Raw genomic sequence first — 17,383 nt, forward strand, 5'->3', positions numbered from 1 at the left:
CAGCAGCATGAATCAGTGTGAGGACAGAGAGGAGGGAGCCCCTCCCTCTAAAACCAGTCTGTGTGGGGACCATGAGAACCAGAACAAAGCTCAGAGGTGATGATTCTGTCTCCAAGTCACACACACATCACTGATTTACTGTTACTGCTCATTTAGGACTCAATGTGTGAGAGTCACTGTAGGTATTTTTCAATCAGGTCCCATGAGAGACGAGGATCAGCTGAACCTAAACCTGAACCTGGACCTGGACCCAGCTGTGTGTCCTTTAAGAGTGATGACTCAAGACGTGATCTCATATATTATAAAGGAAAACATTTGTCTATTGAAAGGTTAATTAATATTTTTCTAATGTTTATATATACACAATTTTATAATTTAAAGAAATAAATTATATAATATAAATTAATTAATTTATAGTTGGGCGGCACGGTGGTGCGGTGGGTAGCACTGTCGCCTCACAGCAAGAAGGTTCTGGGTTCGATTCCCGGAGGCGGCCCTGGTGCCTTTCTGTGTGGAGTTTGCACGTCCTCCCCGTGTTTGCGTGGGTTCTCTCCGGGTTCTCCGGCTTCCTCCCACAGTCCAAAGACGTGCATTAGGTTGATTGGCTTCTCTCCATTGCCCGTAGGTGTGAGTGTGTGAATGAATGGTTGTCTGTCTATGTGTTGCCCTGCGATGGACTGGCGACCTGTCCAGGGTGTACCCTGCCTCTCGCCCGTAGCCAGCTGGGATAGGCTCCAGCACCCCCGTGACCCCGCCCTAGGGAGTAAGCGGTTAAGAAAATGGATGGATGGATGGATAATTTATAGTTATGGATTTTATTTCCTAAAATGCTTGACTTATATTATTTTGTTTTTATTAGGATCAATAAGAAAACAGAGTCTCCTCAACCTGAATTCAAGTTTGTGCCTTTACAGACAAATCGATCCAGGAGGAACATTGTTAATTTAAAGACTTTATTTAAAAAAAAGTTAAGTTTCTCAGTATTTATTAATATTTTTTACCTTCAAATTCATCTGTACTACTGATCATTTAAGTGTAATCCAAGTTTTTTTCTAGGTCGCATCAGAAACAAGAATCTGCTGAACCCGAACCTGGTCCCAGCTTTGTGTCCTACAAGAGTCACTGGTCAAAGAAGGATTATATTAATTTCAAAGACCAAACTGTATCAGAGTGAGTTGTTGTCACTTTGAATCAATCTGAACAATCTGATGTAAACTTTCTGTGATGATAAACATTTGTGTTGTTTCCATTTCTTGATCTGGTTGATTTGTGTTTGAAGTGTTGATGTGAAGGAGAAGCTTTCTTCACTCTGATCATTGATCAAATCTCCATCCAGCAGTAGCTAAAGCTCTGATCCTGTAGAGGGTCTCAGGGGCTGCTCCTCTTCTAATGAAGTGCTGACGTCAAAGGAAGCAGCTGATCATCTCTAATCAAATCTGTTTATTGACGTCTCTACATGAAGGTTTTGGTCAAATGTCTTAAAGCTTCTTCACTTGCAGCAGGAAATTGAAGTTACTACTGGAGACTTTAGTTTGATGTTGTTGCAGTGGAGACGACTGTTTGTCTCCAATGAATGAATGTAGGAAGTAGTTAACTGTTCCTAGTTCAACATATTCCCACTGGGAGCTGCCCAGTACAACCAGTCTGATCCCAGCAGACTCCTTGTTCCAACACTTCAGCCTTGTTCAGTGAGGGAGGCAGAGATAAATGTTGTTCAGAGCTGAGACTGAAGCAACTGGCTGACAGTAAACCTTCACCACTACAGGGAGTCTCTGACTCACTGCTCACATCCAACATCACTTCATGGACCTTTACCTTGTGTGTGTCTCTGTGTGGACTCATTCTTCATGGTTCCTCCACAGAGTGGACCAGCAGAGCTCAGAGGTTCCCAGTGCTCAGTCTGTCCAGCAGCACCAAACACAGCTGGACTCCATATTTATGGTCTGTACATGTACAACTACTATTGTTCATGTGTTGTGTTCAATCATCTCCATGCTGCACTTTTTAGACCAGTGGATGTCAGTGTGTCCAACATGGATCTGATGTTTGGCTCCATGGTTTTAGTTGGATCAGGTCATTCATATAGTTTCTGTTCCAGCTGCTGGAGGAAAACATTGTCAAATTTGTGAAGAAGGAGCTGAAGAAAATGCAGAAGGTTCTGAGTCCAGATTACCCAGAATGCTTAGAGAGTCAAAGGGGGGGTGAGGAGGAGTTGGATGGAGAGGATGAAGAGCAGAGGAAGAGCAGCAGAGATGCGTTTCTGAAGATCACAGTGAACTTCCTGAGGAGGATGAAGCAGGAGGAGCTGGCTGACTGTCTGCAGAGTAAGAGGATTTATCTCAACATTTAACATCACAGACACAAACACACATTTACTGATGGGTTGGAGGTTGAGTTGGTTAAATGTGGAGCAGAATTTAATAATCAGATACAGCAATGTTCTTCTCTTCACTAGTTCTAGTGTTTCAGGCCCTTTTATAATTTTCGATAACACAAAGACTTGAATCAACCTCACACTTTGTCTTCTTTGTGTTTTGTTGAACCCAGATCTGATGGTTCCATTACCAGAGCCACGGCCCATCACATATTACCAGCAGATGCTTCAGTCAAACCTCAAAGACCAGTTTCTCTGTGTGAAACCAGGCTGGTCAGAAGTCGACCAACGTCTGGATGACATCTACACAGAGCTGTACATCACAGCTGGGCCGGATTCACACATCAACACACAGCATGAGGTCCAACAGCTTGAGACGACACAGCAGAAGCAAAGATCAGCAGAGGAGCCAGTGAAGCCCAGTGACCTGTTCAAACATCCCCCTGGTGAATACAGACGCATCAGAACAGTGTTGACCAATGGAATCGCTGGGATTGGAAAAACAGTCCTTGTGAACAAGTTTGTGTTGGACTGGACTCAACAAAGGTCCAATCAAGACGTGCATCTGATTTTCCCCTTCACCTTCCGTCGGCTGAATCCACTGAAGGGACAGAAGTTTAGTTTGTCAGAGCTCATTCATGAATGTATCCCAGAAACTGAGTCCATCAGCCTGGAGGCTCTGAATTACATCTTTACATATCTACAGTCATCAGGAAACAGCAACTATGACAAGAGCAGCTTCAAACTTCTGTTTGTGTTTGATGGACTGGACGAGAGTCGCCTCCAACTGGACTGTAGCACCAGTGAGAAGGAGACGGGTCAACGTGACGTCACAGAGTCCACCTCAGTGGATGAGCTGCTGACAAACCTCATCAGAGGAAAACTACTACGCTCTGCTCGCATCTGGATCACCACACGACCTGCAGCAGCCAATCAGATTCATGGAGACTTTGTTGAGGTGGTGACGGAGGTCAGAGGGTTCACTGACCCACAGAAGGAGGAGTTCTTCAGGAAGAGGTTCACAGATGAGGAGCAGAGCAACACAATCATGTCCCACATCAAGACGGCACGAAGCCTCCACATCATGTGCCACATCCCAGTCTTCTGCTGGATCACTGCTACGGTTCTGGAGGATCTGCTGGAAACCAGAGAGGGAGGAGAGCTGCCCAAGACCCTGACGGAGATGTACGCAGAGTTCCTGGGGTTTCAGATGGATCGGACTAAATACAAGTACGGACCAGAACAGAGCAGCAACTACATCAAGTCATTGGCTAAACTGGCTTTTAAGCAGCTGCTAAAGGGAAACTTGATCTTCTATGAGGAAGATCTGAAAGAGAGCGGCATCGATGTCAGTGGAGCCTCAGTGTGTTCAGGAGTGTTCACAGAGATCTTTAAACAGGAGCGAGGGAGGAAAACCAAGGACAAGATGTTCAGCTTTGTTCATCTGAGCGTTCAGGAGTTTCTGGCTGCTGTTCACATGATGCTCTGTTACAAAAATGGGAAAATTAAGAAACTGGAGAGCTTCATGAAAGACTCCAGACAGAACAAATCAAATTTAAAAACAAAAAAACAGGTGTTTGGAAATCAAAGTGCTAAGCTTCATTCTGAAAGTTTCTCATGTCTGGATGTTGTTGTGAGTAGAACCATGTTTAAATCCCTTCTCAGTCCAAGTGGCCACCTGGACCTGTTTGTTCGCTTCCTTCATGGCCTCTGTCTGGAGTCCAACCAGAGAATCTTAGGAGGTTTGCTGGGTCACACAAAGAACAGTCCAGAAACCATCCAGAGAATCATCAAGAACCTGAAGGAGATGAACAGTGATAGAATCTGTCCAGACAGAAGCATCAACATCTTCCACTGTCTGATGGAGATGAACGACCACTCAGTCCATCAGCAGATCCAAGAGTTCCTGAAGTCAGAGAACAGATCAGAGGAGGAACTCTCCTTGATCCAGTGCTCAGCTCTGGCCTACATGCTGCAGATGTCAGAGGAGGTTCTGGATGAGTTGGACCTGAACCAGTACAACACATCACTGGAGGGACGATGGAGACTGATTCCAGCTGTGAGGAACTGCAGAAAGGCTCAGTAAGTCCAACGTTAATGTGATCATTAATATTCTACAGCAACATGAAGCTGAAGCCTCAGTGTTAAAGAGAAACACTTCACAGAGAAACACAGAAATCAAAAAGTTCAGAGTGAAAACATCAACTACTGGTTCATAGAAAATGTCTTTGTTGAGGATCAGATCAAAGAAGCTGTAAAGTTAGTGAACATCAGGATCTTCTGTCTTTCTTTGCTCGATGGAGCTTTAAGTCAAATCCAACAGAGAAACTTTAGCTCTGAAGAGTTTTTGCTAAAAGCTTTTGACAGTTGACATGTGATCACAGCTGACGGTCGTTTCTTTCAGTGGATGAAGCGTCTACAACATGTTTCTATGATCTGTCTTTGGTTCTTCTGGTTCTGTCCAGACACACTTTGGTTCTAATCTCTGGGATCTGGTGGAACCAACAGAGCTTCACACTTTGTAATGGATGTGACCAACTGAGCTACAGCTGCTTCAGCATCAACATTCATGAAGTCAGTTTGTGTCACAGTCACTTCACATTTATAGACTTTATATTTTCTGTCATCACAGACTTCTTACCTGTGGACTCACAGAGACCCACTGTGAAGTTGTGGCCTCAGCTCTGAAGTCCAACCCGTCACATCTGACACATCTGGACCTGAGTGACAACAACCTGCAGGACTCAATGAGGGTTCTGTGTGCTGGACTGGAGAGTCCTCACTGTCGACTGGAGACTCTGAGGTCAGTGTTTTCCCTGGTTCATGTCTCAGCAGCAGTTTTTCAGCTTGTGACTTCAAACGTCTCACTTGAATCTAGAATGAAAGAAGACTAATGTCAGAAACCTGCAGGGATGATTGACAGTTTGTTGTGACTCTATAAATTCTATGAAGCTCATGAACAGACGTTTGTGATGTATTTTTCTTTAAATGTGACACAGCAGCAGAGAATCAGAGTAAATCACGTCTCCACATGTTCAATCTTTAGTGGCGTCTGATTCGTCTCCATCAACAGGCGACACTTCAACCTGTGTGTGATGCTTCCTGTCAGACAATGATGTCACTTTGTAGAGACACAAGCAGGAAACAGGAGCATGAATATGAGGCTGCAGACATGTTGCTACAGAAGGTTCTAGGTTCCACGTAGAACCAGAGGAGAGAACATGCATATGACTGGGATCAGTTCTAAAGATGATTCACTTCATCAATAATGGTCAGTTTGGAGTCTGATCCAAACATAAGTCTGAACATTTTCCATCAGACGACACAGAATAGTGATTTAGAGAGAAGACGATGAATGAAAGGAACCAGATGAAGTCTTTGATCCAACACGTCTGGTTTTCTACTGGTTCCAGCAGCAGGTTGTGATCACTGGTGACATCAACAGGTGTTCTTTTATTGTGCTGACATGTGGATGATGTGTAGAAGCTGAGATCATGACAACACAACAACACAAGCACAAAGTCACTCTGCTCATTTTTGTCACGGAACGCTCGGATGAGGACCCAAATGCACAGCAAACACAGGTTGACGGTGATCAGACGGTGGTTTATTCCAGGTATTAGGCAGAGGCAGCGTCAGGAACAGGCAAGGTTCATACACGAAATCCAGCATACAGTACCAATTCGACAGGCGGAGAATCGTGGTCAGGCAGGCAAACGAGTTCGGTAACGTGCAGAGCAGAGAACGGGGTACACAAAACACGGCCGGACAGGAACAGCGAACTGGGAACAACGGTAAGCACACAAACAACGATCTGGCAGGGAACTGAGGACACTGGTGGTGGTTAAATGCAACGTGACTTGATTACTGATGCAGTGCAGGTGTGGATAACGATCAGGTGAAGCAGGGACAGCTGTGACGAGAACAAAACCCGGAAGTAAAGCTAAAACAGGAACAGAAACCAGGAGATTACCAAAATAAAACAGGAACAACTAGACACAAAACCCAGATCGTGACAATTTTAGACTAAACATCAGTGATCAGGACAAATCTGACTCATTATTAATGCTTTGATCCACATCTTTTGATCTTTATTCAGATTGAGTGGTTGCAGGTTGTCAAAGATCAGCTGTGATTCTCTGGTCTCAGCGCTGAAGTCCAACTCGTCACATCTGACAGAACTGGACCTGAGTGAAAACAAGCTGCAGGATTCAGGAGTGAAGCATCTGTGTGGTTTTTTGCAGAGTCGTCACTGTCGACTGGAGACTCTGAGGTCAGACTCCATGTTTTAGTTCTGTGTGAGTTTAATGTGATGTGAATTGTAGCAGGTTTATCATGAGGTCAAATCACCTTTAGGACTGATCACATTCAACTGTTCAAAGACTAAAAGGAAGGGAGTAAAAAGTCAGTAAGTTTAACGATGGTTTAATAGAGAAATTGTCACTTAAATGTTCTTTGAACTGACTGAGACTAAATGAAGACACTTGTATAAAGCAGCTACAGAGAATCTGATTGGAGCAAATAGAAGCAGGAGAGAATCAGCAGCAGCTTCAGAACAGGACACACAGAACTAAATAGTTGAGTGAAGCTCATTAATGATCATCAAACACCACACACAGTGGATGATGTTTGATTGGAGGAGGAGCAGAGAAGAGGAAATGAATCCTAGCAGCATCACAGAACCACCATCACCTGCAGCAGGAAGCACAGCTGTTCCAGAGGAGTGAAGAAGGTCAAAGGTCACTGACAGCTTGGATCCTATGGAGACACTTTGGTCCTAAAGCATGTGTGGAGTCAGTGTCTCTGTTCTCTGTGGTGACGAAGCCTGAAGTTCACTGGTGTTTATCAGAGTTTAGACAGAACATTTCAGTCAGGATCATGTTGGTTCTGTCTCCATCAAGACGACATGGAACAAACCAATGAATCACAATAAAGAGACAATGTTGAAGAACCAGACAGATAATCATGACACCATGAGACACTGAAAGGATTCAACCGACTCTGTGTTTTCTCCTGTTTCATCTTTGATTCTTTATTCAGATTGATTGACTGCAGTTTGTCAGAGATCAGCTGTGATTCTCTGGTCTCAGCTCTGAAGTCCAACCCGTCACATCTGACACAACTGGACCTGAGTGACAACAACCTGCAGGATTCAGGAGTGAAGCATCTGTGTGGTTTTCTGGAGAGTCGTCACTGTCAACTGGAGATTCTGAGGTCAGACTCCATGTTTTAGTTCTGTGTGAGTTTAATGTGATGTGAACGGTAGTAGGTTTATAATGAGGTCAAATCACCTTCAGGATTGATCACATTCAACTGTTCAATGACTAAAAGGAAGGGAGTAAAAGGTCAGTAAGTTTTGACAATGGTTTTAGGGGGAAATGTGATTTAAATGTTTAACGTTTGACTCTGACTCTTAGAACTGACTGAGACTAAATGAAGACACTTGTATAAATCAGCTACAGAGAATCTGCTTGAAGCAAATAGAAGCAGGAGAGAATCAGCAGCAGCTTCAGAACAGGACACACAGAACTAAATAGTTGAGTGAAGCTCATTAATGATCATCAAACACCACAGACAGTGGATGATGTTTGATTGGAGGAGGAGCAGAGAAGAGGAAATGAATCCTAGCAGCATCACAGAACCACCATCACCTGCAGCAGGAAGCACAGCTGTTCCAGAGGAGTGAAGAAGGTCAAAGGTCACTGACAGCTTGGATCCTATGGAGACACTTTGGTCCTAAAGCATGTGTGGAGTCAGTGTCTCTGTTCTCTGTTGTTGACTGTTATGGGAAAAATTGTTTCTTCCTTATTTCTATGCAGTTATTATATGATTTATGACTTATGTTCTGTTTTGTCTAACTGTATGTATTTGACATTTAACCTAGATTGTTCAATGGTTGTCTCTGCCTGATAGACTCTCAACTCTAGCTCCCAAACCCAATGTCAGGGAGTTGTGTCTCTGTCTGTTGAGCCGTCAGCAATGCAGGTGTGAGAATGTAAATATCTTCACACACTGCGACAGGGAGGAGATGGTGCATGTAATTTGATTGGGTTAGAAAGACAATCCACCCTAGTCGGACAGAGAAAGGGGTTAAAAGGCAGAAACAACTTGAGGAGCTCCTTGCATCACACCTTCGTGGTGTGTGCACTGATCTCCCCAGCTGGTTTTTGGTTTGTTGATGTGCACGATCAACATCCATGCTTTTTAGTTGCATTCACAATAAAGACACAAAGATGTTGTTGAAGAATCTGAGAGAAAATCATGACGACACCATGAGACACTGAAAGGATTCAGCTGACTGTGTTTTCTCCTGTTTCATTTTTGATTATTTATTCAGATTGATTGACTGCAGTGTGTCAGAGATCAGCTGTGATTCTCTGGTCTCGGCTCTGAAGTCCAACCCGTCACATCTGACACAACTGGACCTGAGTAACAACAAGCTGCAGGATTCAGGAGTGAAGCATCTGTGTGGTTTTCTGGAGAGTTGTCACTGTCGACTGGAGACTCTGAGGTCAGACTTTATGTTTTAGTTCTTTGTAAGTTAATGTGATGTGAACTGTAGTAGGTTACCATGAGGTTGAATCACCTTCAGGACTGATCACATTCAACTGTTCAATGACTAAAAGGATGGAAGTAAAAAGTCAGTAAGTGCTGACAATGGTTTTAGGGGGAAGTGTGATTTAAATGTTTGTTGGTGTTTGACTGTGACTGTTAGAATTGACTGAGACTAAATGAAGACACTTGTATAAAGCAGCTACAGAGAATCTTATGGAGCAAAGAGAAGCAGGAGAGAATCAGCAGCAGCTTCAGAACAGGACACACAGAACTAAATAGTTGAGTGAAGCTCATTAATGATCATCAAACACCACAGACAGTGGATGATGTTTGATTGGAGGAGGAGCAGAGAAGAGGAAATGAATCCTAGCAGCATCACAGAACCACCATCACCTGCAGCAGGAAGCACAGCTGTTCCAGAGGAGTGAAGAAGGTCAAAGGTCACTGACAGCTTGGATCCTATGGAGACACTTTGGTCCTAAAGCATGTGTGGAGTCAGTGTCTCTGTTCTCTGTGGTGACTGTTATGGGAAAAATTGTTTCTTCCTTATTTCTATGCAGTTATTATATGATTTATGACTTATGATCTGTTTTGTCTAACTCTATGCATTTGACATTTAACCTAAATTGTTCAATGGTTGTCTCTGCCTGAGAGACTCTCAACTCTAGCTCCCAAACCCAATGTCAGGGAGTTGTGTCTCTGTCTGTTGAGACTTGGTGCTCCTTTCTCACAGATAGTTAGCCGTCAGCAATGCAGGTGTGAGAATGTAAATATCTTCACACACACTGTGACAGGGAGGAGATGGTGCATGTAATTTGATTGGGTTAGAAAGACATTCCACCCTAGTCGGACAGAGAAAGGGGTTAAAAGGCAGAGACAACTTGAGGAGCTCCTTGCATCACACCTTCGTGGTGTGTGCACTGATCTCCCCAGCTGGTTTTTGGTTTGTTGATGTGCACGCTCAACATCCATGCTTTTTATTTGCTTTCCCCATTATTTTTATTTTCTTTATTATTTCAATAAATCGCACAAAAGGACAACTCTCTCTCATCTGCTTCTTTATGAAAAATTTCCACCACAGTGACGAAGCCTGAAGTTTGCTGGTGTTTATCCGAGTTTAGACAGGAACATTTCAGTCAGGATCATGTTGTTGGTTCTGTCTCCATCAAGACCACATGGAACAAACCAGTGAATCACAATAAAGACACAAAGATATTGTTGAAGAATCTGAGAGAAAATCATGACGACACCATGAGACACTGAAAGGATTCAACTGACTGTGTTTTCTCCTGTTTCATTTTTGATTATTTATGCAGATTGATTGACTGCAGTGTGTCAGAGATCAGCTGTGATTCTCTGGTCTCAGCTCTGAAGTCCAACCCGTCACATCTGACACAACTGGACCTGAGTAACAACAACCTGCAGGATTCAGGAGTGAAGCATCTGTGTGGTTTTCTGGAGAGTTGTCACTGTCGACTGGAGACTCTGAGGTCAGACTCTATGTTTTAGTTCTTTGTAAGTTAATGTGATGTGAACTGTAGCAGGTTTATCATGAGGTCAAATCACCTTCAGGACTGATCACATTCAACTGTTCAATGACTAAAAGGATGGAAGTAAAAAGTCAGTAAGTGCTGACAATGGTTTTAGGGGGAAATGTGATTTAAATGTTTGTTGGTGTTTGACTGTGACTGTTAGAATTGACTGAGACTAAATGAAGACACTTGTATAAAGCAGCTACAGAGAATCTGCTTGAAGCAAATAGAAGCAGGAGAGAATCAGCAGCAGCTTCAGAACAGGACACACAGAACTAAATAGTTGAGTGAAGGTCATTAATGATCATCAAACACCACAGACAGTGGATGGTGTTTGATTGGAGGAGGAGCAGAGAAGAGGAAATGAATCCTAGCAGCATCACAGAACCACCATCACCTGCAGCAGGAAGCACAGCTGTTCCAGAGGAGTGGAGAAGGTCAAAGGTCACTGACAGCTTGGATCCTATGGAGACACTTTGGTCCTAAAGCATGTGTGGAGTCAGTGTCTCTGTTCTCTGTGGTGACGAAGCCTGAAGTTTACTGGTGTTTATCAGTTTAGACAGGAACATTTCAGTCAGGATCATGTTGTTGGTTCTGTCTCCATCAAGACCACATGGAACAAACCAATGAATCACAATAAAGACACAAAGATGTGGTTGAAGAACCTGAGAGAAAATCATGACGACACCATGAGACAATGAAAAGGTTTCAACTGACTGTGTTTTCTACTGTTTCATTTTGATTCTTTATTCAGATTGAGTCGCTGCAGGTTGTCAGAGATCAGCTGTGATTCTCTGGTCTCAGCTCTGAAGTCCAACCCGTCATATCTAAAACAACTGGACCTGAAATACAACATCCTGCAGGATTCAGGAGTGAAGCATCTGTGTGTTTTTCTGGAGAGTCGTCGCTGTCGACTGGAGACTCTGAGGTCAGACTCCATGTTTTAGTTCTGTGTGAGTTTAATGTGATGGGAACGTTGTGCTGACACACAAGGCTGATGTTTTACTGATCCACACTGACGGTCTTCATGGTAAAGTCTGTTTTCTTCTGTGGTTTTCCATTCACTTTTTAGTTTTCGCTTGTTTCCATCAGTTTGACTCCATTATTAAATGTTTCCTCAGTATGAAATGTTTCTATGACGATTTCGTTCCATCAGTAGAAAATTTTCTGTATGTTTTTATAAACCTGTCACATGTTGACAACCTGAGTCGGACTCATGAGGATCTTTAGTAGAAGCTCAGATAAATGTGTCAGTACAAGTACAATGAGTGAATCCAGATGGAGCCAGTGGTGGAGCTGCAGAGTTGAAGAAGTGAAGTCATGACGTCTGAGCTGAAGCAGCAGCGTGTTGGTATTAATGTTAATGAGTCTTTGTTACCGTTTTAACCTGCATCCTGTTGGTTCTGATGTTTGGACTTTCTAAGTTCTAAACTTCAGCTTCAAACACACGATGAGACACTGGATGGTTTCAACTAACTTTGTTTTCTACTGTTTCATCTTTGATTCTTTATTCAGATTGAGTTGGTGCTGGTTGTCAGAGATCAGCTGTGATTTTCTGGTCTCAGCTCTGAAGTCCAACCCGTCACATCTGACACAACTGGACCTGAGCTGGAACAACGACCTGCAGGATTCAGGAGTGAAGCATCTGTGTGGTTTTCTGGAGAGTCGTCACTGTCGACTGGAGACTCTGGGGTCAGTTCACTGACTGTTACTGTTCTAGGTTCTAGGATCTGACTGTGGTTCTGCTTCAGGGAACCAGCAGGTTTTGGTCCTGAGAGTTAATGGTTTGGTTTTTGTTCACTTACTGTATAGTTTAATCACTTTTGTTCTACTGAAAGAAGACTAAACTTTAAAACACAGACAACATTATAAAACAATATTCTTTAAACCTTGAACCCACATTGTTTCTTAGGAATCAAATTCTTAAAGTTCTTTCATAACAGACTAAAGAAACAACCAGAACTGGTCCAAGTCCAAAAGTCCAGTTGTGGTTTTCACAGTTGTTCCTCTGCATCTATGCATCCATCATCCCAACAACTTGTCCCGTTTGGGTCTGCATGGTTCTGGAGCTGATCCCAGCCGCACTCAGCAGGAGGCAGGGTCCAGTCTGGACCGGTCACCAGTCCATCACAGGTCCAACACAGAGAGACAGACAATCAGACCTATGGAAGCTCAGAGTCAGCAGCTAAGCAGCAGAACTTCAGGTCTTTGGACTGTGGCAGGAAGCTGCAGAACCAGAACAGAACCCACACACACAGGGAGAACATGAGAAGCCCACACAGAAAGGCTCCTGCTGAACCCAGGTCCTTCCAGCTGTGAACACCACACAGTCAGTTCACATCAACACAAAGTCCAGTTCATCAGAACCCAACCACTGCACAGAAACACAAGGTGGCACCAAACAGGAGCCAGTCAGTGAGTGTTTGTTTGTTCCCAGTGGAACCAGTCAGGTCCATCCTGGTTGGAAACTCATTCATCACATTCTTCTTCTTCTACAGTTTCACTTCATTTCAGTGAGTTGTCATCAAAGTCTGAGATGACAGACTGAGATGAAATCTTCATGAGTTACACACTTGCATTTCTCACTGATGTTTGTGAAGCAGCTGCAGAAAATGTCCAGTGTTGGTTTCAATTTATCACTTTATCACAAGAATCAAAGTAAATCATCACAACTAATATTTGGCATTAATTAAGTTTCAGTCCATCAGCTTGTCTACTGATTCCAGATGTGACTGAGGTCAACAGCAGCTTGTGAATCAGTGCTGACATCAACAGGTGTATGAATGTTGTGCTGACATGTGGATGATGTGTAGAAGCTGAGATCATGACGACACAAAAACACAAGCACAAAGTCACTCTGCTCATTTTAGACTAAACATCAGTGATCAGGACAAATCTGACTCATTATTAATGCTTTGATCCACGTCTTTGGTTCTTTATTCAGATTGAGTTGCTGCAGTTTGTCAAAGATTAGCTGTGATTCTCTGGTCTCAGCTCTGAAGTCCAACCCGTCACATCTGACACAACTGGACCTGAGAGGAAACAACCTGCAGGATTCATCAGTGAAGGCTCTTCGTGACCTGGTGCAGAGTCCAGACTATGGACTGCAGACTCTGAGGTCAGTAGAGGTTGGAGTCAGTCTGTGCTGCTTTCAGCAGTATTGGACTAAACTCAGTTAGTGTCACAGCAGAGATCCAGTGTTTCCTGTAAAGCTCCAGTCACTCATCTGTCAGGTTCTGGTTCTGTTCTTGGTTTTATTTTGTAGGACTCTGTTCATCAGCCTTATATTCATGTTTTGGGTTTCCATTTCCTGTTTTATTTTGGTAGTCTCCCGGTTTCTGTTTTTGTTCTAGCTTCACTTCCGGTTTACGTCACGTCACAGCTGTTCCTGCTTCACCCGGTCATTGTACACACCTGCAGTTCATCAGTAATCACTCACCTTGCATTTAAGCACCCCTTCTCACACCAGTACTCTGCTAGATCGTCTTATGTATGCCAGACATCCCTTCCAGCATTTAGTTACCCTGTTCGCGCGTTTTTGATTCTGCTCTGTTTTTTGACTCCGGATTCTCGCCTGCTCCCTGATCTGTACTCTGGTATAGCTCTGGTATACTGAACCTGACCGCCCGACTACGAGACAGCCTACTCCCTTACGGTACTGTAACCTGTGATTTTCTGTTACCGAATCTCTGCCTGTCCCTGGACTTGAATCAGCCTGCTCCACCGGTACTGAAGCCCAACGAACTCCTGTGTATGACCCGGACTGTCTGTGATACCGAATACTGGATTAAACTGTTTAACTCTCTACCATCTGCCTACGGTTCTCTGTGCTGTGCATGTGGGTCCTTTATCTGCCGTTCCGTGACATCATCAAAGTGTCGTGGCATCAACACTAACTACTGATCAGGTTCATGTGTGTCACAGCTCTGAGATCAGTCTGGCTAATAGAACCATGGTTCCATGTAGTAACCATGTGGTGCTGGTCCAGAGCAGAACCTCTGCTGAAGTCCAGTCATCACATCTGTGTCTGTGTCCTTCTGTCATTAGTTTGCTCCAAAGCTTCTCATGTTTCTGTGTCAGCTGATGTTTCAAAGCAGAGAATATGTTGGTCACCACACAGCGACCGCCTGGAGTTAAATGTGCAGACTGATGTTAATATTTTAGTTAACGTTTCCCTTAAATTTGTTTCCCGCATTTGGCGCTCTACTGCAAAGGGTCACATTCTAGGACACATCGAGGCGAAGGATTGAACCACAGACTTTGCCCTCCGAGTCCGACGCTCTACCAACTGAGCTATCAGGCCAATGAGCTAAAAGGAAGCTTAACAGCTGGTCCACTTGTGCTGTGAACACGACTGAAGTCCTGCTGCTCTTTGTCCTGGATGTGACAGATGATGAAGGGAGTCTCTGTAGACACTCACTGATCTGCTCTCTGCTCTCATTCTCTCTGCAGCTGGAGATGATCCAGATGTAGAAGCAGCAGCAGTGTGTGTGTGTGGATCTGGTTCTGACTGGTCCATGTTACTGGGAGCAGAGCTTCATCCACAACTGACTGACAGAGGAACCAGAACCAGTGGAGACGATTATCAGTGTGAACTGATCTGAGACCAGCTGCTCTGTGTCCAGTCCACCAGAATCATGTGGGAAATGAAGTGTGTGGTGCAGTAGTTAGATATCGGGGTAGTGTTGGCTGTAATTCTTATTGTTAAAAAAAAACTCATGTATTTTTATGTATAATTTATTACCTCAGTTGCATGTCTGTATAAACAGTGTTTTCACACATTAATGCTCTAGTGTTGTAATATGAAGTAGACGTTCTGGTCACAGACAGATTGTTTATAAAGCATTTTTACTGTATAATCTGTGTCCTCGTTGCTGCTGTTTGACGTTTTAATTCTCCTTTTCTTAGAACTTTTCTAAGTTTTCTAAGTTTACCAATAACAGTATGATTTCGTACAGAAAAGCTCACAGACAAGAAAACAAAAACATAGAAGTCATTTAATAACTTTAGAAATTGACCAGAATGAATGAGAAGCTGCTGGCTTCATTGAAGTGATGGTGACTCTAACACAAACGTGACACAAAAGACGAGTTAAACGTGTGATCTGAAAACGCAGTAACAACAGCTGGAAGTGTAGAAGCTTTAGGATTCAAGATTAAAAAAGCCTCCATAAAACAGCTGGATTTATTCTAACACTGAGTCACAGTGATGACTCAGTGTTAATTCAAAGTTACAGTAATTTGACTGCTGCTGTTGAATGAATGTATCTGCTACATGGATATGTTTAATGCGTTCCGTACATAGACTTTTTGTTTCAGCGGCCGTGGGATAGAATCCCATTAATTAAGACTTATTTTGTTTATTTCACAGTGAAATAAACAAGTGTTTGATAATATTTTTATAATTGATGCTGGTTAAACTCAATCATGGCTCCAAAGACAAAAGGCAGAGGTTTCACATTTGATTCTTTATTGAAAGCAGAGCATAGCAATTCAGGAGCAGACTCTTCCTCTTTTAACTCATGTAACTACAACACAAGCGACGTTCAAACTGCGTCAGGTTGTTTCTTGTACAACTACATTTACTTAAATCGTGTACAGACCAACCAAGCGAACGCGATGCTGTGAGAGAACGCGAGACTCTGCGAGAACAGCACAAGAAATTCAACAAGGCGGCGCCACACCGGTAGTAAACAACAGCGCGACAAACTATCCGCCAATTTAAATAAATAAATAACTACCTTATTTTACGGAAAATAATCAACCACCCTACCATTCTGGATAACACCGAAGAAAGTTTCGAGTACATCAACGAGTGCTTCGAGCGTCTGGTAATGGGGAAAAAGGAGACGGCTCCCAACAAGCGTTCCCGTCCGTCTGACTCACCTGAGTCACCTGGGGCCCGTTTCAAGAAGGTGGTTTTGTGGAAACTCTGAGTTTGTTAACCCCGAAATGAGGAAAACTCAGAGTTTTCGGTTTCAGAAAGCGAGGTTACTTAAACCCGTAAAGCGGGGTAAGTTTAAGCCCGTTTTAAGAAGCGAGGTAATCGAAACTCAGAGTCAGTTACTATGGCAACTTACTCTGTGAACCTAACCTGGTCGCGAGCAGGTTTTATTCGGGAAACCCAGAGTTTCCTTCGGTCTCCGCCCCTTTTTAAAGTGAACACTGTTTAAATGCCTCATTTAATCTTTCAGTTCATTCGTAGATTTCACCTGTTTCCGTCGCACAGAGTGTGTCGGCCATGTAGAGGCCGTCAATGCCGTGTGTTAATTTACACGGCATTGAATTTACGCCGCGCGAGGATTTTGACGCCACGAGTTAATTTTCTGTCATATCGCCGTGCATATTTATTTTAGCGGTACCGTTTTTCTCGAGACTCTATACATACATTTATAATCTTATTCACCCATTCATCAAACACATCACCCATCGTGGCCGTGCTTTTACATCCGAACAGATTCTTTGTGTTGCGTTACGTTTTTTTTTGCAAACGGTAGTTTTCTTTATAACATTGCAGATGCTGAGCACATTAGTGAAGCCACTATTTGTAGAATAGTTTGATCTCAAGCGCTTTCCTTGACACAAACTCCTTAAAGCCATCAAAGAGGAGTTTCACAGGATTGCAGTTATTTATTTATGGTATTTAATTCGTTTCATTGAGGCTAATTTGAAAAATGATCAGTTAATAATATCTTGCTGTGATCTGAAATAAACTGATAAATGTGCAGGTTCACTGACTACTCTTTCTACTGGTCACTGTAACTGACATCACATTGTTTACATCACCAAGATCATATGTGATGCTGCACATATCATAAACGTGAACTCATGAATATATAGTGAGTCAACCCTAAGTAACAGGCTGCACTGTGGTAAGTACATGTATGTCCTATACACTTATTTCAATGCATGCACTACACACT

The 17,383-nt window shown here is 43.2% G+C and overlaps 1 protein-coding gene across 8 annotated transcripts in view; it reads left to right on the forward strand.

Moving 5' to 3' along the window:
• LOC121202064 (NACHT, LRR and PYD domains-containing protein 12-like) overlaps positions 1-17,383 on the forward strand; it is a 290,159-nt gene that overhangs the window by 263,270 nt on the left and 9,506 nt on the right. For 7 of the 8 annotated variants that reach the window (XM_055506698.1, XM_055506697.1, XM_055506700.1 and 4 more), the window contains 5 exons: positions 7,415-7,588; positions 8,712-8,885; positions 10,246-10,419; positions 11,216-11,389; positions 11,977-12,153. In XM_055506698.1, coding sequence (XP_055362673.1) covers positions 7,415-7,588; positions 8,712-8,885; positions 10,246-10,419; positions 11,216-11,389; positions 11,977-12,153 — 873 coding nt within the window. Of the gene's footprint in view, positions 1-7,414; positions 7,589-8,711; positions 8,886-10,245; positions 10,420-11,215; positions 11,390-11,976; positions 12,154-13,405; positions 13,580-14,913; positions 15,443-17,383 lie in introns of those variants that run through there. The other variant, XM_055506695.1, reaches the window with a different exon arrangement.

The sequence above is a fragment of the Betta splendens genome, unplaced genomic scaffold, assembly GCF_900634795.4.
Source record: "Betta splendens unplaced genomic scaffold, fBetSpl5.4 scaffold_29, whole genome shotgun sequence".
Lineage (NCBI taxonomy): Eukaryota > Metazoa > Chordata > Actinopteri > Anabantiformes > Osphronemidae > Betta > Betta splendens.